The sequence below is a fragment of the Mesoplodon densirostris genome, chromosome 2, assembly GCF_025265405.1.
Source record: "Mesoplodon densirostris isolate mMesDen1 chromosome 2, mMesDen1 primary haplotype, whole genome shotgun sequence".
In the NCBI taxonomy this organism is placed as follows: Eukaryota; Metazoa; Chordata; class Mammalia; order Artiodactyla; family Ziphiidae; genus Mesoplodon; species Mesoplodon densirostris.
Genome location: NC_082662.1, coordinates 63,403,952 through 63,430,280, shown reverse-complemented (window position 1 = coordinate 63,430,280; position 26,329 = coordinate 63,403,952). Strand labels below are relative to the sequence as shown.

At 34.8% G+C, this 26,329-nt stretch overlaps 1 protein-coding gene across 1 annotated transcript in view; it reads left to right on the top strand.

The window, feature by feature from the left end:
• Positions 1-18,492, top strand: part of NEGR1 (neuronal growth regulator 1) — a 920,677-nt gene extending 902,185 nt beyond the window's left edge. The window contains exon 7 of the mRNA XM_060084535.1: positions 18,272-18,492. Coding sequence (XP_059940518.1) covers positions 18,272-18,396 — 125 coding nt within the window. The 3' untranslated portion in view covers positions 18,397-18,492. The remainder of the gene's footprint in view (positions 1-18,271) is intronic.
• The last annotated feature ends 7,837 nt before the right edge of the window (positions 18,493-26,329 follow it).

Here is a 26,329-nt window from a genome sequence, read left to right as displayed (position 1 = left end):
AGTATCTTTTCCAACACTCACCTGGCATCTTCTCAATCACTCCCTTTCACTTACAAAATCCTTTTTATAATATGTCCTTATTATATTTCATTTCATTGTCGGCAAACAATAAAATAAGGCTTTCCATGGGTTATTTTTCTATAGCTGCTAAGCCCAGATCTAGTCTGAGGTGGTTTTCATGGTCCTAAAAGTGACTTTGAGCTTGACCTAGGGCCCTGCCTTTCGCACTAGACCGTGAGATTTCACAGGACTTGTCACCTTGTTCCCTATGAAATAAAAATGGCATTATGGTTGTCATAAATAAGGAAAACACTCACATAAAAACCACTATGACAAATTGAGAAATATTGAACTAGTCAATCTGTGTATTTCATTGAACATTCTGCACCATACAGATTTGGATGAAGCTTTCAATGCACAAATAAGCCAGTTCTGTAACAATAGACACTGCCATTGTATACCAGACATTATGCACAGTGTAGCCAGCTGCATCAAAGAGATGGGGGAATTGGGATTTGTTTTCAATGTTAAATTGAAATCCAAAAAATTTATTATTGTTGCTCTGTAATAAACAGACATGCTGCTTAATGAAAAACTCTATTTATATTATTGGTGAGTTTCTTGCTTCTGATTCACACATGTGGGAAAAAGCTGCTCTATTACTCTTCCTAAGCTGGTATCTGCCATAATGCTTAAACTTAGCAAAGGATCATCTTGGTCATATGCGAAGAATATCAGAAGAATAGTTTAAATAGGATAGACAAGAATAGTTTAATATAGGAGGAGATTCTGGTACGATTACTAGGAACATGCACAGTGCTTATTGCATTCTTTTTATTTCCCTTTATCTTCAGGGAAAAAAAGTGTAACAATGAGATATTAACATTTAATATCTTTTCCCTTTTGGTGAAAGGAGAAAATAATCATCTGTCTTTTCTTATTTTAAGATTAATAAAAGTACACCCAAGTGCAATTATGTAGCCTAAACCTTATTATAATAAGACATGTTTCTAAGTATACACAGGAAAGGAAATTACATTATGGTTGCTTTCCTTAAATCCTACACATAAACTTACATGGAAATTTAGAAATCATTTTGACCACCAGGATGATGTTAAATTTTCTTATTAATTGTGATCATAATTAAATTTAGTGTGAAGTGGAAAATGTATATTAGAACACGTATTTTTTAAGTGGCTTTCTGATTTCTTTAGCAATTACTCTTAGCTATCGGTATACTAGGAAGGTGGAGAAATGTTATTGCAATAAAACCAAACGAACACATTAATTGTCTTTAAATTAAGCTTTGCTCTCTAATAATCTATGGTTCCTTTAACCCCATCTCCATTTTTCAAGTTTTCATGTCCTGACCGCAAGCACGAATAAGAAACTGAAGCTTGTCCTTCACTTGAAGAAAAAAACCAAAACCTTGCATTTTATGCAGAGATGTTCTAAATAATTTTCTGATTTTATGTGTACCTTTGAGAATCTGATGAATCAAGACATAATCTAGCCATAGCCCCACTCACTGTGTCTTCGGCCGTGTCTGACCAGAAGGGTTGATGAAAACACCTGAAAGCTGTGTGGAACAGCAGTGTTCAAGCCAAGAGAATGGCAGGCAGAGCCTATAGTTTGCAGAGCAAAGCCAGTGGCCCTGTCCAGCCGGGGAACTTGGGGTGTGGGTCAGTTTGAGCTAAGACAACAAAGAGCTTACAGGTTTTTAGAACTGCTTTTCCTGCTGAGCCTGGGCAGGACATCTAATTTATAACCCTGCTCATCACTGAAGACAGCTTTTAACCTGCCTTACCAGGGAAACTAAACAGAGCATACAGAAAGCTGCAGAGCCCATCCAGTAGTCTTATGCACAGTGGCACTTGAACAGAGAGCACAGCCCATGGCTTCCCCTATGTGTAGAGCAAAACAGGTGGTCTTATCTGCCCAGGGAATTCAGTGCATACTCAGGCCTGATTCAGGCCCCCAAACAACAAGTTGTATAGGCCAGGACAGGAAAGCTAATTCATCCCATCTATTACTAAATACAGTATCCAGTCCTGACCATCTAGTAAGCTTGACCAGAGAATTCAGGCAACTTCAGAGCCCATCCTATAGCCTCTCTTGGGTAGGAGATCAAACCAGCAGTCCTATCCATTTGTTCTCAGCCAGTGGCATTCTCCCCAATCCCAATCCTCAAAGCTCAAAGGGTGTCTCACCCAAAATAGACCCAAATAGCAGAACCCACCTGCTCAAAGACATTTACCAGCAAACACACCCATAAACCCAAACGGAGCTGACTGGTGAAAAACTGTCTCTGCCAAAGCAAACCTGTAAAGTATGAAGAGTAACCCCGTTACTCAAATGCACAGATACTAATGTAAGGAATCAAGGATCATGGAAAATCTGGTAAGTATGACAACACCAAAGGAAGCTAATAAAGCTCCAATAACTTACCCTAGGTAAATGGAGATCTATGAACTGTCAAAGAATTCAGAATAATCCTCTTAAGGAAGTTTAGTGAACTATAAGAAAACACAGACAGAAAACAAAACAAAATTAGGAAAACAATACAGGAACAAAATGAGAAGTTTGACAAGGAAATAGCAGCCATCAAAACAAACAAACAAAAACAGGTATCTTAGAGTTGAAAAATACAATAGCTGAACTGAAGAATTCAATAGAGAGTTTCAAAAGTAGACACAACCATGCACAGGAAAGAATCAGCAATGGAGGACAGGACATTGGAAATTAACCAAAAGAGCAGAAAGAAAAAAGAATAAAAAAAAATAGTGAAGGAAGCCTACAGGAATTATGAGACACAATGAAAAGAAACAATATTCACATTATGGGAAATTGAAAAAGGGACAGAAAGTGTAAAGCAATAATGGCTGAAAACTTCCAAAATCTGGAAAGAGAAATGGACCCAGATCCATCAGGCTCTCCAGATCAGTGAGGCCCAAAAGATCCCAAATAGATTGAAGCCAAATAGAGCTACACTGAGATATATTATAATTAAATTTTCATAAGTCAAAGACAATGAAAGACTTTTAAGAGCAGTAAGAGAAAAGAGAGAAATTATATACAAGGGAATCTCCATAAGATTATTGGCAGATATCTCAACAGAAACCTTTCAGACCAGGAGATAATGGGATGACATATTCAAAATATTGAAAGAAAATAACTGTCAACCAAGAATTCTATACCTGGTGAAGCTGTCCTTCAGAAATGAAGGAGGGATAGAGACTTTTCCAAACAAACAAAAGTGAGGGAGTTTATTACCCCTGGACTTGCTTTACAAGAAATGTTAAAGGGAGTTCCCTGAGTGGAAGTAAAAGAATGTTAATTAACACCATAAAAACACAAAAAGGTAGCATAAATCTCACTGGTAATGGTAAATATATAGTCATAGTTAGATTCTGCAATATGGTAAGAGTGGTACATACCTCACAACTCTAGTTTAAAAGTTATAAATAAATATGTAACCCACTTTAAAAATGGACAAAGGACCTGAATAGACACTTCTCCAAAGAAGATATTTGAAAGGCCAAAAGATACATGAAAAAGATGCTCAACATCACCAGTCATTAGGGAAATGCAATTTTAAACCACAGTGATAATCACCTTACACCTGTTAGACCATCATCAAAAAGATAAGAGATAAATGCTGGCATGGATGTGGTGAAAAGGGAACCCTTGTACACTGTTAGTGGGATTGTAAATTGGTACAGTCACTATGGAAAATACTTTGGAGGATCCTCAAAATATTAAAAAAAAATGACCTTATGACCCACCAATTCCACTTCTGAGAATATATTCAAAGATAATGAGAACACTAACTCAGAAAGATATCTACATCCCCATGTTCACAGCAGCATCATTTACAATAGCCAAGACATGGAAACAACCTAAGTGTCCATCAATGGAGGAACAAATAAAGAAGTTGTGGTATATATACATACAATGGAACTTATTCAAACTTTAAAACCGAGTAAATCTTGTCATTTGTGACAACATAGATGGACCTGGAAAGTGTTATGCTAAGTGAAATAAGTCAGAGGAAGACAAATACTGTATGATCTCACTTATATATGGAATCTACAAAAAAAAAAAAGAAGAAGAAGAAAAGAAAAGGAAATAAAATGAAAGAAAAAAACTAAACTCATAGAAAAAGAGATCAGACTCTTATGGTTATCAGAGGCAGAGGGTGGGTAGAAGAGGAACTGGAGAAAGGTGGTTAGTTATAAGATAAATAAGTACTAGGTATGTAATGTACAACATGATGACTATAGCTAACACTGCTGTGTGATATATGTGAAAGTTGCTGAAAGAGGCAATCCTAAGAATTCTCCTTACAAGGAGAAGGGTTTTTATTCTTTTCTTCCTGCTTTTCTTTTAATTGTATCTATATGAGAAGATGGATATTAGCTGAATTTATCGTGATAATAATTTTACAATATATGTAAATCAAACCATCATGCTGTACACCTTAAACATATACAGTGATGTACATCAATTATTTCTCAATAAAACCGGGGCGGGGGGGAAGAAGATGCATGGAGCAACTATCTCTTTTGACTAATAACTGCTCACAGGAAGAGCAAGAATGATTTGCATGTGACAAGAAGAGTGAACCAAATATTTGCTGACCATAAGGGTGCATTGTTGTAATCATTAGGACTATCAAACAAATATTTTGATTATCCTTCTTCTGAGAGCTTGGGAGGATTGCACTTCTCCACCCACTTTGAAGTTATGTGTGGTCAAGTGATTCGTTTTTGCCAATAAAATGTGTTAATTCAAGGCAAAAGAATAAAGAAAAGAAATATTATGTGGTTCATATGCTGGATGGAAGAAAAAAGTCCAAGTTGAACACATAATGAGAGATGCAAATAAAACACACATTGACTACAGATCTTAGAAATTATTTCAAACATTTGATATTTCAAAATAATTGTATCACGGTTAGAGTGTATATAGAAAAAACTCATTCTGTATCTTACTGATTGACATGACTAAAGTGGTGTGTCACTGTTGTATAGTTTACTAGACTATAAAATTATTTTTATCACTTTCTATTTAGAAACATTTTAAGGTTGTATTTGATACATTCAATATTAATAAGCAAGTGAGAGCTATAAAAACCTGAAACAAGATACTAAATAAATTAATGTGGGCAGTGCAGTGTTCTGGAAAGGACACCAAACTCAAAGTCTAGAGACTTGCATTAATTCTCTATGTAGCTCTTTCCTCTCTATGCCTCAGATTCTTCTGGCTTTAAAATGGCATAACCCTAAAATGTCTTTCTCTAACTAGATTTCTGATTTGATTATAGTTTGACAAAGGCTAATAGAGTCTCAAAGTTCCTTTAACCCTAGAATTCTAATAATATTTGATTTGGTGAAAATCATCCCTTTTCTTCTAGAGTAGAATGTTTTGTTTCTACTTGACTGTAAGTTCCTCAAAGCCCAGATTAGGTCCTGTTTATCCTTGTGTATTCAACCTTGAGCACAATGATTGTCACAAAGAAGGTGCTCAGTAGGCATTTGTTGAATAAATAATGTGATTACTGTTATAAAAGTCAGTTATTCCTAAGTTATTCATTTTCTGACTTATCTAAGATTAATTTTCCAGTTTGAGGTTCAAGTGCATATATTTAGGTTAAGGATAATTGAAAATACTGCTAAAGTAGAGGAATCTCAATAAAGTAAAGTCTTGTCTTAAGAAATGACAAGGCTTCTCCTAGTGTTTTGTGATCAAAGGAACTGTGGGTATAAACTTATCAGCTGATAGACTAACTTGTCAATGTAGTCCCAGGAAGACTTATTTAAGTTTCAGTCAAAAACTCTTTCAAACAGTAACGTAAGTGGCCAAATTTGCAATATCTATAAAAGTGAGGTAGAGGTGAGGTGTTCTGATGTAATAGTTGAAAAAATTCCCACACTTCTTTTTTAAATATCTTGATTAGAGTCCAGAAAAGTTATAAGCAGCATATTGTCTTTATTTTCCATAAAGAAAATTACTAATCATACTTTAAAATAAACATGAATCCAGATTGCAGAATATGTTCATTGCTAGAATCACTATGCAAATGCAGTCATCTTTTTTCTCTTCATCCTTTGCTGGACTGTCCTTTGAACTAGAATTCCCTATCATGTGATTTTTGTGTGCATGTCCCCAGGTTCCTTTCATAGCAGTTGTATATACCATTTTCCCATTTTAGAAGTTGGATCACTTTAGGTAGAAAATGTAAGGCAAGCTGGAGGCTCAAGAAAAGAGCATTTTGATGTTGTAGGGAGAGGAGTATTTTATAGCTGAAATCATAATAAAAATATAAGGACCATGAGTGCTTTAAAATATTTAAGAAATACAATAGGAGACAAAACTTTCATTAGGCAATGTTGTTGTTGTAACAGAAACCAAAATGATGATAGCATAAAACAGTGGACAAAATCCTGGGATAAAATCTATGAGGAAAAAAATATCAGATTTAATTAAGATTTTAAGGCCCGTTTTTCATTATTAAGGGTATGTGCCTAATAAGATAATTAATGCCAACCTCAAAAAAGTGATGCAACTGAATTACCATGAGCCAAGAAAACTGGAAGCAAAGAGACAGGATAATTGTGGACTTTCAATTGACTTATTTATCCAAAATTAATTTATTGCACACCTATTATGTGCAAAGCACCATGCTCTGTGGGGGAATGTGAAATTGCACAGTATTAATAACCTGCTACTCTTCTCTTCTTCATAGAAGAGTGTTATCTTTGTCTGGGTCCTGCCAAAATGAGCAGCTTACTTATAAGTGATTACTGTGGAAAGGAATTTCAAGAAAGAGTGGTGGGAGATTGGAAGAAGTTAAACAGGGAAGGAGGGAAAGCCAGTCCAAGAATGTGTTACTGAGCTGGTCCCTGCTGTGGGTCATTGGGCTCCATCCCACTGGGGATCCTCTGAGGAGCCAGGTGGAACATGTCTCAGAATCGTTTGCCCTGCACACAGCTGGTGGTCATAGCACCAGCTAAAACAAAAAGGTAATGAGACGATGTAAGGCAAGACAAAAAAGGTGAGTGAAACATACTTTGTGAATTTATCTCATGAAGATAAAAAGAACAGTTATTTATGAAGCCCTTATTAGGAGCAGTCACTGTGTTAGCCTCTGGGGAAGAGAAAAAGAGAAGCAAAGAAAGATGAACAAAACACGATCCTTGCCCTTTAGGAACCCAGTCTAGGTGAGGTGGCAAGTCTGTGAGCAAGGTCAGGAGAGAGGAGTTTGAAATGCAAAGGAGTCTCAAGGGAGGAAGAAGTAGTGGTTAAAGGGTCAAGGAAGTTATCACAGAGGTAACCTTGGAACTAGGTTCTTAAGGAGAATGAAAATTATTTCATACAGAGGCTGGAAAATTGGGAGGAAGTGGAAGAGGGTGGTGCCAAGTAGAAGAAACAAGGATTGCAGCCCAGGGGAGTAAAGGGTAGAGTTTGTTCAGAGTATTGTGATCTACTTAGAGGACTGTGAGGAATTATACCAATATACGAAGACTGTACCCCAGCACACAGAACAGTACAATGGGCATAGAAGTGCTCAATAAGTATTAATAGGTAATCAAGTATTATTTGTTTAATGAGTGAATTTTCTGATCTGTACCTTTAGAGCTGTGCTTTAAATGGAGCATATTGTTGGTGTGGTTGTTACTGTTTCAAATGTATAGGACTTTGAGGCACACAAGACTTTATTCCAACAACTTGGATATTTCTTCTTGGACCAAGGTAGGGGCTTCCATTGGTATGTCTTGTATAAATACTAATGTATCTTAAAAGCTACCATTTAATGAACACTTAAATTAGCACTGTATTCAGCACTTTACCTAGTTGGTTCATTTACCTATCACAACAACACTATGAGGAAGATACTTTTATCCCCTTTGTTCAGCTGGAGAAAACTGAGGCACAGAGGGGCTAAGCTAGTACATGGTGTGCTTGATTGTTATAAATATAGTCTCCATCCATAACTAACAAATTCAAGTAGAAATCACAGACAAGAGGGATTCTTTAACAGTTCTCTTGGAGGGTGTGTGTGTGTGTGTGTGTGTGTGTGTGTGTGTGTGTGTGTTTAACTCTGTATGTTTATGGTACGATGTCTTCAAAGACATCAAAGAATACAAGTTTCTTCTTTTCTCTAAACTAGAACCGACCTTCCTTTGCAATGGTAGTCAATATTTCCAAATCCTGAATTATTGATTGATGATATTACCTTCCCTAGTGCTCCTTTCTTTTTCTTGAGATTTATAGTAAAACCTCGTTAAACTGCAGAAGTTAAAATAATTCATTTATAGTTCTCTATAATAAATATTTTGACAGTGCCAATCACTTGATTAAATCCTGTGAGTGATACAGAAGTAAATTAAATATTACCATTGTTTTCAAGAAACTTAGACTCTATTGAAGGAGATGAACACCAGAGTGATAAAGTATAAGTAAAAGTAAATGGCTATGGGACAAAAGAGAAACTGGCAGATGAATTCCAACTAGAGTTAGGTGGTAATTCAGTAATTCAATAATACCACATAGGAGTAGAAGCATAGAGATTCAGCATACTTGAGTTCTAGTCTTACTTTTGCCTCTGACTTAAGCACATCATTCAATCTCTACCAGCCTCATCTCCTCATCTACAAAGTGAAGGTTTGCACTAAATGATCCCCAGTATTCCTTAGAGTTCTGACAGGTTCTAACTTTGTGAGCAGGTTGCATCTGAGATGAGCATTGAAAGATGGGTACTATTCCAACATGTAGTGATGCAGAAGCCCATCCCAGATGAAGGCAGAGTGTGAGCAAATCTGCAAATACAGCAAAGGCCTGGGTGTGCCCTGAGAATGGAGAGCCTTCCTGCCTAGTGTGCCTGCTGTGTCAGAGAGCAGCCAGCAATAGGACTGGAAAGGTAACTTTGGGAAAGTTTAAAGAGGGTTTTGAATTCCATACAAAGGCATCTGTATTTTATTAAGGTGTTTTAAATAGCCAGAATATAATGGCAATGATTAGAGAATCATTGAGAATAACTGAGAATGAATCTGGAACATAACAAGTGGAACAGTTTAAGTAAATCAGAACTACAGAGCCAGGTAATCACTGGTCTTTATTGCATTTGAAAAGCTAAGAAAAAAATTGGAAGGTAAATGGAATATTCCAAAAAATGGAAAAAAATAATCTAACCCTATGAAATTCTTTATCCTTAATGCTGAGAGAACAATGTTACAGAATAATAGAAAAGAAGCTGGTTTGGGGTAACCTTCCTAACGCAAAAGATAAAAAGAATAAAATTTAGTAAACAAGATAATTTGATCATTAAAGCTTCAAGTTTAAACACTTATATAAAAACTTAAATAATTTCACACCCACATAGCCACACACATATAATCTTACAAACTCCTTCAACTTGCAAAAATGTTTACCAGTTTGCAATTTCACCCATTTTTACCACACTAGCAATGTCACAGTGATGATACAGCTAATGGCAGTGACTATTAGTGACCTTAAGAACACAGCTGGGTTTCTATTTTTATTTCTGTAAAACCTTCTTTCTTCAGCTAGATGATGCCTTAAAGGGCCAAACTAAAATCTATATAGTCAAGGCAATTTGTATTATATGTTTGTGTATATATTTCACACAACAAAGGCAGCTTTTAAAACACATATACACACACATACACACAAAATATGTAATGACACTTATAAAGAACCCATTTGCAAACCAACCTGGAATGAAAAACTGGACTTTGCCCAAGTTCAAAGAACCATTTTGGGTTATACAAAATAACCTCTGTTGCCAACACACTTCAAAACAGAGCTACTATAGATTCACGTACATCACTTCTGACTTGCAAAAAATAAAAATATCTAACACATTTAGAAGATACTGATGAATAATACAGACTGAAATTTTTTTTCAATGATTATGAAGGACAGAAAAAAAGGCAGCAGAATTTCTCTCCATTTGGGTGATTGTTTACTTATTCTCTTTCACTCAGATTAGAGGTAATAGTCTTGGAGAGTTTCATCTGGTTATTTGCAGAAAAAAGTATTTATCTACAAATAGGCAGATTTCTGAATATAGGTAATAATAGAGGCAAACATATGTTTAAAATTCCTAATGTAGTTTATGCTGAGTAAATAGGATTGTATACTGTGAACTTTGGCAAAATGGCTATTTAGCAAGTAGAAAAGGATTCAAGGATGGTAGTTTGCCAGAGAAATACCTTAGTAGTTACTAAGAACAAGCTGGCAGGGAAATTCCATGAGTCAGAAAGAGAAAGGAATGGTGTGATTTCTGTAACCATTCTGCTCATTGTTTATAACATAAAATGGAGGTACTTTTTGTGAAAATTATTGTACATTTTTATGCTTGTGAAGGATCAGTTTGTAAAAAATGTCATAACTTTCTGAAGATCGGCATTCAGTTTCTGACCAAATGAAAAGGTGAAAATCTAAAATGTTAGGATAAGTATCTAAATACAGATTTTCTATAAACTTAGGCCTCTAATTTGCAAAAAGTGCACAAATGTGTACTTCTTAGCCTGATTCCTTCTAAAGAAGATAAAAAAGAAGACTGACTGGCAGGAATTCGAAGCCAGCTATCCAAGTCTTTCCCTAAATATGAGTGGAGTTAGCTGTGGTAGAGGCTCACAAATTAAGCCTTACTCTGAAGGACTGAGAGCTGCTTGAAAAGTGGACTATACTATGTTTATTTCTCTGTATTTCAGGAAACAGTGTATGGCACAATAAAGGTGTATTGAGTAAAAACAACTGAAAATCTATACATTGGTAGCCCTACCACATGGCAGCTATGCTACTCAGGCATTCCTCAATTCCAAGCCTAGGGGAGGAAGAAGATCTTGGCGGGTCTATAGTATAGGAACATGCAGTAATGACACAAACAAAACCCTCCCCCCAGAAATCACTGTTCCATAGGTGTGGGATGGTTCCTGAGAAGACATGGTTTGTGCTGTGTCTTTAATGCAGTACATCCCATCTTAGGGTGTGGACCATTTTATTGCACAAGAAATAGCACAGAAAGGAACAATAAGATGATGTTGCTTGTGCTAAGGCTTGCATGATTCATCCAGACACCATAATCAAAAGTTGTACATGGAGTTGTAAAGCATATCCCATCCTGGTGTTCCTCTCCTCCCCTAATCTCCACCCAGTATTTAGGCAGAATTAAATGATGCAAAAAATCTGGGTGTGATCTGAGCCTCTGATGTGTTATCCCTGACACCAGCTGATGGTGTTAAGGGGTGGACGTTGCTAAACAGAGGATTAAACTATCTTTCAAGCAAGCTCCTCCCACAGTATGTAATGAAACAGAGTTGCACTGTGTTTTGGATTGAATCCATGGTGCATAATTTCTCAGTAGACTAATATACACTCTATTTTGAATTCACGTTAATCACTTTCTTTTATTTGAAATCTAATTTAGGTGTAAATAGTTCACTTCCCATTAAGGTATAAGCTTCCTTAGTAAAATGTAAGTTGAGGACAGGTTTTTCTTATGGAAGCAAAGTTAATGTAGCTAAATAACTACCTAAGATTGCAACAAGAATCTTAAAAATATGACTCAAAGCTAGTTTAGTTAAAGCTTCAGTAATTTAAGGAAATTGCCTAGGCAAGTAATTGGTATTATACCAAACTAAATATTTCACAGTTACATTTGCTTTTGCCTAAAAATAAAAACTGGAGCAATACAAGGGAAAACTGCCAAGACTGAAAATAATATGCAGCAGCTGTAAGTAATTGGAAGTGATAATCATAATTAGACAAGATGTAAGATATGTATTAAAGCCCAGATTGGATCTTCCTGTTGGCAACGGGGAGAAATCCCAAAGGCCTGGACCCCACATAGCCCACACACTTCTGCTTCATGCCTTAGAGCCCCTCTGAAACCAAACTTGGCATTAGATCAGCCCTGAAACCACACCCAAGGCCATGCACCATACTGTTCCTCTTGGGAAGAGATAGAGGAAAATAAGAAACGGAAGAGGTCATACTCCCTGCTTTCAAGGAGCCTGCAAACCAGAAGAAACTGGCCAGTTATCTAGCAGTAATTGGCATTAAATTAAAGTCCTCTGAAAGAAGCCAAGGTAATGAAGATAATAAATATTTTTGTAAGATAAAATGGAGGACAGCTTTGTAAGACCAAAGAAACATTGATTTATCCAAGTATAGATCAAGAATGAAGTAAAATAGGCTTGTTCCATGGAAAACATCTCAAGCTAAAGAGAAAGCTCTATGGGGACAGGAGGCATTTCTATTTGGCTCAGTGATTCAGAGAATGCCTCCCACATAAAACACACTAAATTTGTTAAATAAATGAGCAAATGAATAGCATTTAGATAATACTTGAGGGAGTGTTTATCTTGTGTTAAATATTGTACTGGGTACTTTAAATGTATCAGCACATTTAATCTTCATGATCACTTTTGAGATACTACCAACCCTCATTTGCAGATGAGGATGCTGAACTAAGCACAGCTAAGAAACGTGCCTAGGTTAGTCTATTTAGAAAGACGTGGAGATGGACTTTGAACCAAATCTTGATCTGCCATCCATGTATTATGCACATCATATTTTAAAACTAGAGTGCCTTTAGCTTTACTAGGAAAGTGGGAAGAATAACAACCAGCCTTTTCTGGTCTTTGTTTTAAATTCTGATCTGTAAACCACACCAAAGTAACCTCCCTGACATACCCCATTTCATTCCTTCTTTCTCTTTCTTTTTCTTAAATAAAATGGCAAACTTGAAAGCATCTAACACATTGCTCAAGGGCTGGGTGTTCTCATTCTCTCTCTCTTAGTTTTAAATCTTCACCCTTTTGTTTTCTTCCTCCTTTCCCTTCCCTTTTCTTTCTCCTTTCTTTCTCAATTTAAATTCTTCTCCCATTCTTCTCCTTTCTTCATTCTTTTCCTCGAAACCAAAGACAATTAAATAGGTAATAAGAAAGAAACAGAAGTTTCCTCCTTCCACACTTTGCCTTAAGAGTAAGAAGTCATAGGAACAACTGTTGAAATAGGGTATTTTATCAAAGTGGTCATGGATTACACAAATCATATTTAGGAATATTTTCCCACATTCAATTCAAAATACATCTGTTAAACACATTTGATATAAGATACAAATGCACATATGACAAGGAGGAATGTTCCATAATTTCAACATGCTTATAGTCCAGTGGAAGAGAAAGATATAAATATCTTTCTACATATATATTATACATATATATAATTTATTATAAGTAAAAAAGGATATATTTATGAAATCGGGTATAAGCAGGAGACTAACAATTCTTATTAGAGAGATTGGGGGGGCCTTATGGAGGAGGTGGTATTTTAGATCTTTAAGGAGGAATAGGACTTTGATAGGTGGAGAAGGAGAATAGGAAGTAACGTCTTTTAGGCTTAAGGAAATAGCATGTGCAAATGACAGGGAATAATGAAAACACTCTATGTGTTTAGAAAATGGCTCATGTGACTGGAGTTAACAGTGTGTATGAGTCTGGATAAGTTGACTAGAACCAGATAATAGATGTCCCTGAATGCTGAGCCACACAACTTTGGCTTCCCTCCACAGGCAATTGAAACCCCTGAAGGTTGGGGCTAATGTAGGCTTCTACTCTTGCCTACACTAGTACAATCTACTGTCCAGAGTAGTCAAGAGTATATTTTAAAATGTCAGCTAGCCTCCTCTGCATGAAACTGTCTTCTGGCTTCTCATATCACTCAGAAGGAAACCAAACCCTCACTATAGCCCAACTACACCTGTGATCACATGCCCTTTCCCTTCTAATACTACTTAGAATGAGTAGCAGTATGATATTCATAGGCAACTAAAAACATGGCAGGGAACATACAACAGATCTGACCATCCCAGAGACATAGCTGGATGTCTCCAAATTCAGGACCATATATGGGGGCCCAGGTTCCTCTACACTCCCTGTCTTTTGCTGCAAGAGGATGATGCTACAAAGTTTGATACATGCTCTTCCCCTATAATCTGCCTCATGATCTTTCTTCCTGGTCCTGCTGTAATGCTGAAGGAAGGTATTCTGACTCTGTACAGGTCTTAGAAGGTAAGAATGAGTCTAAAAGTAGAGAGAGAAGAAAGAATAAAATATGGGTCATGAAAGTATTCTTCTGAAAAAAGAAGTCAAGATATTGTGTCCCCTTATGTGTTTATGGTGATAATATTGGAAATGGATGTGAACTTTATCATCATTCAACAAATACTTAATTGAACACTTACTAAGTGCTAAACTGTGTTCTGTACTAGTGATAAAATATACATATAATAAATCTTGTCTTGAAGACACTCTTGGTCTAATGGGGAAAGATAGATATGTAAATATGATATTAAATATAATGCCAAATTAATTTGTCATATGGTTTTATAAAGACATTTCACTTTTTAAAGATGATATTTGAATTGAGTCTTAAAGCTAATTTCTAATAGCTAACAGTTATTTTCTTTAATTTCTTAACATTTTCTATAATTTATTAAATAGCTGATTGGGATTTAACATGCCAAGCAAATCTAAGTGGCCCAAATAGTACTAAGACCCCTAACTTTAGTACCATTAGCCTTGTACCCTAAATCACTCAGTTTACAAGTCCTCCCAAAACACATAATAAATATCAGTCAATGAGATAAACATTACATAATAATGATACCTAAGTCAATGGGCTACTATGCTGTAGTTTTTTAAAGTGAGATATATATATGTACTAACATGTGTATATCACTGCATTTTGTAAAAAATAATTGTTACTCTGTCTGCTGCCTGGACTACTTACCTGCTATGAGTCCTTGGGGAGCCCTTCCATGTTCATTCATTATCCTTATAGTAATTATATAAATCCTAATGTTCAATATTTGCCTTTTTATTTATATCTCCAACTAGAATGAAACTTTCCTGAGAGGAGATTGAGTTTTATTTATCTTTGCTTGTGTTCAATTCCCGGGACCAAAAAACGATGCTCGATGTATACTTAAAGATGATACATGATATATGACTTGACATTAGATATCTGACCTCACATTCCCTTAACTAACTTTGCTCTTTATTTTGGGGCCTACTAATTGTCAATAGCTACTTCACAGTACATTTTCGATAATATTCAATAATTGCAAGTAACAGTGCTGCAAAAGGCTCCTACTTTATTTTAGGACTAATGGAAGTATTTCATTCACAAACAACTAAAAAATACATCCATTTGAGACATCTATGAAAAAAATATATACTGTTAATTACAAAGTAATATTTAATTTTTAAACATGATATAGATTTGTCATGTCTAAAACAATAGGAGCCTGAGTTGAAGACAAAGGTACATTGGAGAAAAAGATGGCATTTAAGGTATATGATAAAAAGGAATATATATGGAGATATATGAAATTGAGTAACAAAAGGATCATGCCCACCTTATTATATATTGTATTTCCAGTACTTAGTACAGTCCTTGGTACTAGTTTAATAAATATTTGTTGAATGAATGAAAGAAAGCATATGGTAGATTCTCTAGCTTATAGACAAGTGGCTTGCTTCAGAAGAGATTCTGTTTTGTAGGAGAGACATACTCCTTTTAACTCTGACCTATTTATTTATTTAATTGAATTGTTCATTCAACAGATATTTCTTGAATATCCACTGTGTACCAGAACTTGCCAGACATTGTGTCTGGAAACACTAAGATAAATAAAACATGACCTAGGAGAATTTACAGTCTGGTGAGAGAAATAGATATGTACACAAATATTTGCAATGCAGTATGATAGTTGTATAAAAAGGAATATATATTGTGACCTAATGACACAATAGGGTAATCTGCTCAGCTTGTTGGAGAAAGAGAGGGGATTTAGGAAATATTGCCCCAAAAATGCATTTTAAAGGATGAGTAAGGAGTTTTGAGAGTCTTTTATACTCTATCCACTTAATGTACTGTTTAATTTGTCATGATATAAAAATGTTATCTTTGCTTTGTGTGCTTGGCTTTTAAGATCTATTTCTTATTTATGAAATCATTTTATGTGCTTTGCTTATTATTAGTCCTGTATTATTATCTCAGTTTTATTGCACTCAAGATTCTTAAAAATACAGCAAAAATAACTCTGAAATAGCTGTCACTGAGAAGGTAACAGACCAATTAAATATTTGTTTATATTAAAAAAAAAAAACATCGTTTAAGTCTTGAACAAGAGAAAATAATTTAAGGAGTTTTGTGGTTTTACATTAGACTTCTTACATATCAAAACTTGAAAAGCTATCTGTTCAACAATAGACTTATTTTCTTCATCATCTTCTCCTTGTTTAAAACTCATTTGTGATGAAAATAAAAACATAAAATAGTTGATTTTGCTCCATGTTTACTAAAGAGTAGTAGTAGTCTCAGCCCTTGAATCTCACTCACATAGAATCAACAATTGTACTGTCAAGAAAACTCCCCACTGGCAGGGGCCAATGCATCTTTCATCTCCTTTAGTTTCTTAGAGTTATAAACAACACAATTTATTCTTCTTGTAACATGAAAATATAGTCATTGGTGAAAGTTCCATTAAAAACTAGCTGTTGGTAATTCAAACTTAGTGTGACTAAAACAGCTTCTGGATTTATGAATTTGGGGGTGAAACAGTATTTTTTTAATTGCATTATTCATTTCCTAGTAGGAAACAGCACATGATATCCAAGTTTCATTAAGAAGAGGTAGTTAAAAGTATGTTGGTGGAGTTTTTTATTATTACTATTCTTATTCTTATGGTAAATGAGAATCAGTCTCAAGCAAAGCTGAGCATGCCTGTGACAGTTTCTGTAACACAATATAATTCACATTCAAAGAGGCAACTGTCCTCTGTGAAATGAAGTGGAATCCATTCAGTAGACTCCCACAGTATCCCAAGCTTGGTGAATCTCTAGGTGAAACCTCTCAGTGAAAATTCAACGTGACTGTTAGCCAAGTACCCACAGGAGCTTCTCTATGTATAAAACTGTGACCTTTCCAATGTATGAATGTAATCATACAATTCAACAGCTCCAAATTCTTCAAAATATCCTTCAGTCTAAAAAGCTAAACATTTTTTCATTACAGTCAAGGTCATTCTATCTGCCTACAGTTCCATTTAAATTCTCTCCACTCCAGGCCTCAAACTTCACAGTCCAGCAAGACTAACCTACTTTTAGATCCTAGAATACATGCCGTGCTCTCTCCTTTCCTCATGCCTTTGAATATATTGTTTTCCCTACCCAAATGATGGTCCCCTTTGGTAAGACTCTCTGTTAAAACATCCTTCCCTTACCCAGGCAGATTTAAATACACAGTTTTCTGTGTCACTGCAGTTTGCACATGCAATTCTAATGTTCCTAGGATTGGAAAAGATATTAGAAGAGAAAGTCTTTGCTTTTCCAGCATTTTGTATAGTATTTGGCCAATAAAAAAAATCCAAAAATATATGCATGTATATATGTATGATATTACTTAAATGTGGAATCTAAAAAAAGTAGAACTTGTAAAAACAGAGAGTAGAATAGTGGTTAACACAGGCTGGGAGCTGGGGAAACTAGGGAGATTGTTGTTTAAGTGTACAAACTAACAATCAGTAGATAAATAAGTTCTAGAAAGCTAATGCACAGCATAGCGTTTATAGACAACAATACTGTATTATAACCTTCAAAGTTGCTAAAAGACTAGATCTTAATTGTTCCCACCCAGAAAAGAAATGATAATTATGTGACATGATAGAGGTATTAGCTACCGTTATGGTAGTAATCACATTGCAATATATAAATGTATCAAATCAACACTGTTGTACACCTTAGACTAAAACAATGTTACAAGTCAATTATATCTCAATAAAAATTTAAAATATATACTAAATGAATATTGTCCACTAATGCAAATATTTACAATAAATGTAAGAGGAATAATAATGTTAGCTGATATTTGTTGAATACTTAGTGTGCGTCCAGCCCAGTGCAATGTGCTACATGTGCTTCATCTCCAATTCTCACCACAGCCCTGCCAGGTGGATTATATTATTTCTATTTTGCCCTTGAGAAAAATGAAGCTCAGAGAGGTTAGTCGAATAGGCCACACACTGTCATACAGCAGAACCAGATGTGAACCTAAGTCTGTCTGACTCCAATGCCAGTGTTCTCCCCAGTACACCCGGCTGCCTTTTGATTATTGTTAAGATCTTGAAAGACACAAATTAGATTTTGATTTATTCTTTTCCATTTCTTTCCAGCTCCAAGTACAGCCCAGTATGGAATTACCGGGAGCGCTGACGTTCTTTTCTCCTGCTGGTACCTTGTGTTGACACTGTCCTCTTTCACCAGCATATTCTACCTGAAGAATGCCATTCTACAATAAATTTAAAGACCCATAAAAGGCTTTTAAGGATTCTCTGAAAGTGCTGATGGCTGGATCCAATCTGGTACAGTTTGTTAAAAGCAGCGTGGGATATAATCAGCAGTGCTTACATGGGGATGATCGCCTTCTGTAGAATTGCTCATTATGTAAATACTTTAATTCTACTCTTTTTTTGATTAGCTACATTACCTTGTGAAGCAGTACACATTGTCCTTTTTTTAAAATGTGAAAGCTCTGAAATTACTTTTAGAGGATATTAATTGTGATTTCATGTTTGTAATCTACAACTTTTCAAAAGCATTCAGTCATGGTCTGCTAGGTTGCAGGCTGTAGTTTACAAAAAAACGAATATTGCAGTGAATATGTGATTCTTTAAGGCTGCAATACAAGCATTCATTTCCCTGTTTCAATAAGAGTCAATCCACATTTACAAAGATGCATTTTTTTCTTTTTTGATAAAAAAGCAAATAATACTGCCTTCAGATCATTTCTTCAAAATATAACATATCTAGATTTTTCTGCTCGCATGATATTCAGGTTTCAGGAATGAGCCTTGTAATATAACTGGCTGTGCAGCTCTGCTTCTCTTTCCTGTAAGTTCAGCATGGGTGTGCCTTCATGAAATAATAATTTTCTCTTCATCTCCAACTAATAAAAGTGTTTTTGCCAAATTCTACAATTTGAAAGCAAAAGTAAACCACAATGATAAAGTTAAACTATATCCTGTCTCTAAAGAACAAAGGAGTTATCAAGCTGTAAAAATCTCTTCCCTCATTACCAGTAGCATTTTGAGAATTTTGCCCCACGATGACTCAGTTTTGTGATGAAAAACAATTTAACTAACATAGTACAGGTAAATCTACCATATGATTTCTTTAGTTGTAGCTAAATGTTAAATCTACTCTGGGATATAATTCCCTTTAAAATGATAGTACAGTCCATCCAAAGGATTGCCTAGCAATACAGCATCTTTTCCTTTCACTGTTCCAGGCCAAAATTTTTAAGATGGTTTGTCAGAAAGGACACAAAGTCCAATTACCTAATATTACATGAGTTGGTAAGCACTCAAAATTTTTGGTTCTGTGGCAGGTAAGTTGGTATGCTAGATATAGTGTTCCTGTAGATAGGTGTATTTTGCCTATTTTCCATCTGAAAACATCACTTAGTTGATAGTTTGGTATGCATATTGTATTTAGAAAGCTCCAAAATATATTATAACAAATATTCCATGCTGGTATGCAGCAGATCAATCCCTGAAATAACAAATTCTGCAGTTAAATCTTTCTCTATAGCCAGTCAGCTCAAACAAACAAGGCCAGAAAGAAAAAAAGAATTTCCATGCTTTATTTCTTCTTATATGATATATGTAAGATGTATTCAAATGGAGACCAGCCACCGGTGATGAAGAATATCTTAAAATCTACTAATTATTAACTTATCATGGATATTAAGTTATTTCTATCATAAAGTATGAAAACTACATTTTTGAAAGAAAATTCTGTTACTCTAAGAAGTATTATATTACAAGAATAGTTTGTTGGTGTTACTCTTTACTAAAGAAAGACCATAGCCTTGAAAGCCATTTTACAGGTTTAATAAAGTTACCAATTTCACTATACCTAGAGAAATTTCTGCAAATAGTTCCCTTTTGCGAGTCATAATAACTACAAAACACCTACTAATATAGTTAGAAACAAGATATTTCACAGGGGTTGTATACATTTAAGATATCTAGTATTTTGTCCTGAAAGAAATGTATATAAGTAAAATGTAAGTAAAATTTAGTCCCAAAGTACACCATAAATCTGTTTTAATTAGAAATGTGAATCCTAAATGAGGAGGCATAAATGTACAATATTTCCACAAAATGGCAATAATGTGGCATAATGCTATTAAATTTACCCACTGTAATAATTTATTACATTATTTTGACTGATATAAGAGTTTTTCTTAAACACATGTGGCATTTTAACTTTGATTATTATTGATTTGCATTTTAAAACTATTCTTTGTGCAATTGGAGTAAACTACAAAATATTTTTTGTGTGTATTGCAGCTTTAAAGTGGCACACTCCATAATAATCTACTTACTAGAAATAGTGGTGCTACCACAAAAGTGTTAACCATCAGTACCATTGTTTGGGAGAAAGAAACAGATCAAGAATGCATATTATACAGTGATCGCTTTCCTAGAGTTAAAAATACCTCCTCTTTGTAAGGTTTGTAGGGTAAATGTGAGGTAAATTGAGGTATAAACTATGGATGAACCAAATAATTAGTTGAAAGTGTTGTCATGATTCCGAATTTGTGGAGTCTGGTGTTTTTCCCATAGGATGTGACAGAAGTACAGTCATAGCTCAGTAGCTATATGTATTTGCCTTTATGTTAGAAGAGAATTTCTTGAGTGACTTTTTAAATAGAGGAGGTATTCACTATGTTTTTCTGTATCAAGCAGCATTCCTAGTTGTTAGGCCCCTGGACAGAGTGAAATCATGAGTATTTATGAGTTCAATATTGTTCAAATAAGGCTATAGTATTTGCTTTTTTGTGTGAATGTATTGCATATAATGTTCAAGTAGATGATTTTACATTTATGGACATATGAAACGTCTGATTACTCCATTTTATCAGTCCTGATTGTACAAGATTGTTGCAATTTCAAAATAGCAGTTTTATGAAACTGATTTATCTTTTGATCTATAACAATTTTTCTAGCTATTCATTTCAGCATTATATTTCCACTGGTTTCATTTGTGGGACTCTTTTTGTTGCCCCTGAATTTTTTTCACAGAACAAAACAAGAAAAATAAAGAGCAGTTGAGAAAGGAGAGTAGAAAGAAAAGAAAAAGACTGAAAAGGGAAAGAGGTAAGGGGAGAAGCAAAAAACAAGAAAGAAGGAAGAAAGGAAGGGAGGGAGGGAGGGACCAGAATATTAGGGTAGCCGACTTAATACATTTACATTCTTTTAACTGCAACTGGTGTAATTATGTTTTACAATGATCCCATTTGAAACATAAGTCCTGTTACACCATTAAGTTCCTATTATGCAGGAATTATATAACAAAAAGTACTGCCCAAATTACAGTATTGTGTTATGGGGTGACACTAAAAGATTTGAAAGAGAGAATGTCAAACTTAAAGCCACTTTGGGGGAGTTTAGACTTTACTGAAAAATTAATGCATCATCATAACATTTAAGCTATATCTAGAAAGTAGACTGGAGAACTGAGAAAATTACCAGATAATTCAGGAATATATATATATATATATATATATATATATATATATATATATATATATACCCCAGTGTGTGAACTCAGAAAACTCTGAGAAATTTATCAAAGCCTATTATCTATATTGATCAAATTTACTGAATAATTGTTAATTTATCCATTGTGCTTAGCTTTGTGACACAGCCAAAAGTTATCTATTTAATCTTTTCAATAAAAATTGTTTTTTGAAACTCAGAAATGATTTAAAAAGAGGTCAGGTTTTTAACTATTTATTGAAGTATGTGGATGTACAGTATTTCAATAGATATGAATATGAATAAATGGTATGCCTTAAGATCCTTTGAATATGTATTTACTTTAAAGACTGGAACAAGCTCTTCCTGTCTTTTAGTAAAACATCCGTATTTCATAATCTGATGTAAAAATATGTTGTACTGTTTCCAATAGGTGAATATAAAGTCAGTTTATCAATTAAAATATGTATTTGACTCATTTGAAAACTCTATTAGTTTAAGGGAAAAATGAAGAAATAGTAAACATATTTCTGCTATTCCCTTCTTCATTTTCTGCTGCATCCACTGTACCACATTCACATCTTTCAGATACTCCAATGCAATACCAGGTGAAAATGTTAGATGCAACAGTTTTAAAAGGATCCATTTTGTAGCCTTTCTCTCTATTGCTGATTCCCAAAGTTCAGTCTAACAAGCTGAACTACATCTAGCCTAAAGAAGAAATTTTCTGGAAAGATTTTATTATCAATTATTTAGAATTTTTACCTGCTGAAATGCATCAAAGTTAGTAACAGAGACTGATGATGAAATCCTGTTGGTTTTTCAGGCTAAACATCCAGGCAGATAGTACAATTTCATAAGACAGCTGGGTATAAAACAGGGAGTATATACTCCACTTCAAGGCATTCAGATACAATTTCAGTAAAAAAACACCTTGCTTTCCAAACAAAATGTGATTTGGCTGAAAGCCCATTTTTTGTGATGGTTATAATATGCAAATGAGAGCCACCCCAAATGAATGATTTAAGCCATCTTTTCAAAATCTGTCCATTTATGCTCATCAACCAAATAAAAGGCAACAATATGGTAGATAAACAAGACAATAGACTATCTGTACTTGGTATAACAGGCTATTTTGAAATATGAGTATCATTGATATTCTGGGAAAACCATATCTATCGAATCCCTACCCCCTCAAAAAATGAAAACACACACTAATAAACATCTGATTTTTCCCACTGGCTCATTATTTCTCCCTTTGTAAATTCTATTCTGCAAATAATCACATGGAAACAGAAGCATCAAGTCTCAGACCCTGAAAGCTAGTATATGAAGCAGAGCTATTGTCTCTCTGAACATAATAGGTCAAAATAGAGATACTTCAAAATGACATCTAGGTATTTGGAAAATAATTACTTGCTTTTGCCTGGCAGGCAGAAATTTAAGAATTTTAAGAGAAAATTTTCCAAGAATAATTCATTCAAGATAATGTAATTTGATCCAAACACCAGAGTGTCAGTGTACTCCCCCGAACTTTTGAAGAAGCATATACCCTCACATTCATAATCCCAAACTTACTGAAAATATTTAGGAATTGACATGTTTAGTAGAAAAAGAAAAAATTGGCAAATGAATCAAATAAATACTTTCCAATCTTCCTGGAGAAGAAGAAAGAAGGAATAGTTTTCAGTCGTCTCCCTAAAAGCTCCTCCCACAGTCCTCTTAAGACTACCATGACTCCCCTAAGGTCTTCAATCTAAGAAACGTGCTCCACCTCAGAGACAGATGTGGCAGTTAGAATTACTCCTGAAGGGTCACAGCTATCTCTTCCTTGAATTTTACGATGGCAAAGTACTTCAGCAGACATTACTACTATGACTTTAAATGTACTTTAAAATGTTACTATTGTCTCATTGATGATGAACATGATATTCAGAAATTTTAAGTCACTTGCTAAAGATTATACTTCCACTAAGTGGCAGATTTGAGCCAAATGTGCAATGCAAAAATACTCCCAATTTGTTTCAGTTTCCATGAGCCTTCTTAGAAATAGAAAAAGGATGTGATCACATTACTAGCTTCACGAACAACTATATGTACATTTATATTTATATATAAGTAACTGTTTATATGTAGATAATTTTTTTTCCTTTAATGCCATCCTTTTATTTTCCAATGCCTCCAGAGAGTATGTGGTTTAAAGACAAATCACATTATACATCTCATCTAAAACTTTTGGGATGCAACTGCCTTTGGACACACAGCCCTTGATAATATTAGGCCCATCACACCAAATGGAGGATCTTGTCAAAATCACATGTATTTTTTAATATAGCATTTTGCAAAAACCTGCTAAGTTTTGAATAATCCACTAAGACTATTTCCTAGGCATCTGCAATCAACAGAATTCTTAGGGAAATGGAGAGCAGAATATATACACATTTTTTTAAAATTCACAATAGAATACTGATTTTAATCTTGAGCAATGTTGTTTGAGCCAATTTATATCAAAATACTAATTATATGCACATCTGTTTGTGCTGGGGCAGTAGAACAAGAGAAAGATTCTAATTTTAGAAATTAAACTATATACAACCTAAGGAATACATTTGTATTTTGTTGTCAAAATAGAAATATAACGTGAATCCTGTGAATATCACTCTAGTTTGAAAAAAATGAAAAGTATAATTTTCACACACATGTAAAATGAACACATTAATTCATTAATGAAGGACTAAGATGTTACAACCAGATAAAAGGATAATCCAAAGAACAGGCACATTTATAGATCAAGAATATTGAAATTAATATGCTAATAGAGGTAAAACTGGCTTCTTCCAGAATAAAGAATTCAATTGAAACTTTAACCAACAGAATTTATTTATGTGTTGACTAACAAGAAATACTTTGCCTTGCTATCATTTATCTACAACTTGTAAAATAGTTCAAATCCAATGAAAGGTGGAGTCCCCATAGAATCAGAACCAGGTAACCTGGATGGGTGTGTGCTAAATAATGCATGGGTTTTTCATTGCAATCCAAAATTTCCCCTAAAATGATGAGATGCAAAAATCTTAAAAGCAGTTGAATTTAATGAATTGCCAATATTTTAAGGTTCGATAATACCTCTTGCAATGACTCAGAAAAAAAAAAAACCCTAGTTATCTATATATCTAATATTCTACATTCTCTATATTCTAGTTACTCATTTTCTTCCTTAATCCACAAACCATTACCCAATAGTTTGGAACATATAGAAGGAGAAATAAACAAAACATAACAAGGATGACCTTGCTTCAAGAATCTACCTTGGGGCTTCCCTGGTGGCATAGTGGTTGAGAGCCCACCTCGCGATGCAGGCGACACGGGTTCGTGCTCTGGTCCGGGAGGATCCCACATGCCGCAGAGCGGCTACGCCCGTGAGCCATGGCCGCTGAGCCTGCGCGTCCGGAGCCTGTGCTCCGCAACTGGAGAGGCCACAACAGTGAGAGGCCCGCGTAACGCAAAAAAAAAAAAAAAAAAAAAAAAGAATCTACCTTGTTGAAAAATGAATATATTTTGGACACTTGTTAAAAGAAAAGGTTTTTTGTCATTTGGAGGGAGGGGCATTCAATTCAGGGGATAACAGGAATTTTATATGAACAGCAATAAGGAAAATGAAGTAGCAGTTGAGATGGCAATATCTCTTCAACCAAAATCAACGGTAATGGTGAAAACATTGTAAGACTACTGCTGAGCTGAATGGTCTGCTTCCACTTAATGCTAATGAGCCCAGTCCTTGCAAATTTTGGTTTGGTAAAACTACAGGAGGTAGCATGGTTCATTAGGCTTTCAAACCTTCAAAATGTTAAAGAGGATGGTTTTCCTCCTTCATTTCAAGTGAATTGCTAAATTCATTGGGATGTTCCTCAGTGGAACTTTGAATTTGCTAGTTTCTTCATTAATTTTGACCTTTTTGCATTCAAAAAAGTTAACTTTACACTAAATGCAGCAGACTTCTACCTCCTGCAGGTTTGAATTGTGCTTAAGCAAATACTCCAAGAGCATGGAATTTCCTGAGAAAATTTGAGGACCTTATTTTAGAAAAAGAACTTATACAATATTCTTTGGAGACTATAATATGCTAATAAAAAAACACAGTTTTCTTGGATATTCTAAAGCACCTAATAGAATCCACAGAACTCTTACATAGTTTTCTAAGTAGTTTCATAAATGTGGGTTGTGGTTGCCCTGAAACTTGATATCTCCCTACAGCACATTTGACAAGTGACCTGGCAAAAATGTGGTCAACAGCTCATTTATGACATACTCCTTAAGAAATTGTTGCCAGAGATTTGAAACTGCTTCAAGCTGATGTCTTTCAAAACAAAGCACATACTCACACATACAAACACAAAATCACATTGCTATCAGTGATCTGGAAAATAAGCTTCCAAGCCAGCCATGTGGTGTTCTGGAGAATTCAAAAAAAGAAAGAAGACATGACAACAGTGCAGCCAGCAGTTTCTGTTTGTTTCATTTGCTAAGATTTTCACATAAGTAACATATTGTGATTTAATTATTCAGAAGATGGCACCTGCTTTAAATGCTGATGTGGAGAAAAACAGATTTTTTTGGAATAAAATTTATTTCTGGAAATACATTTTTCCCGTTGATAGATATGTAACTAGTTTATGCTTTTGAAAG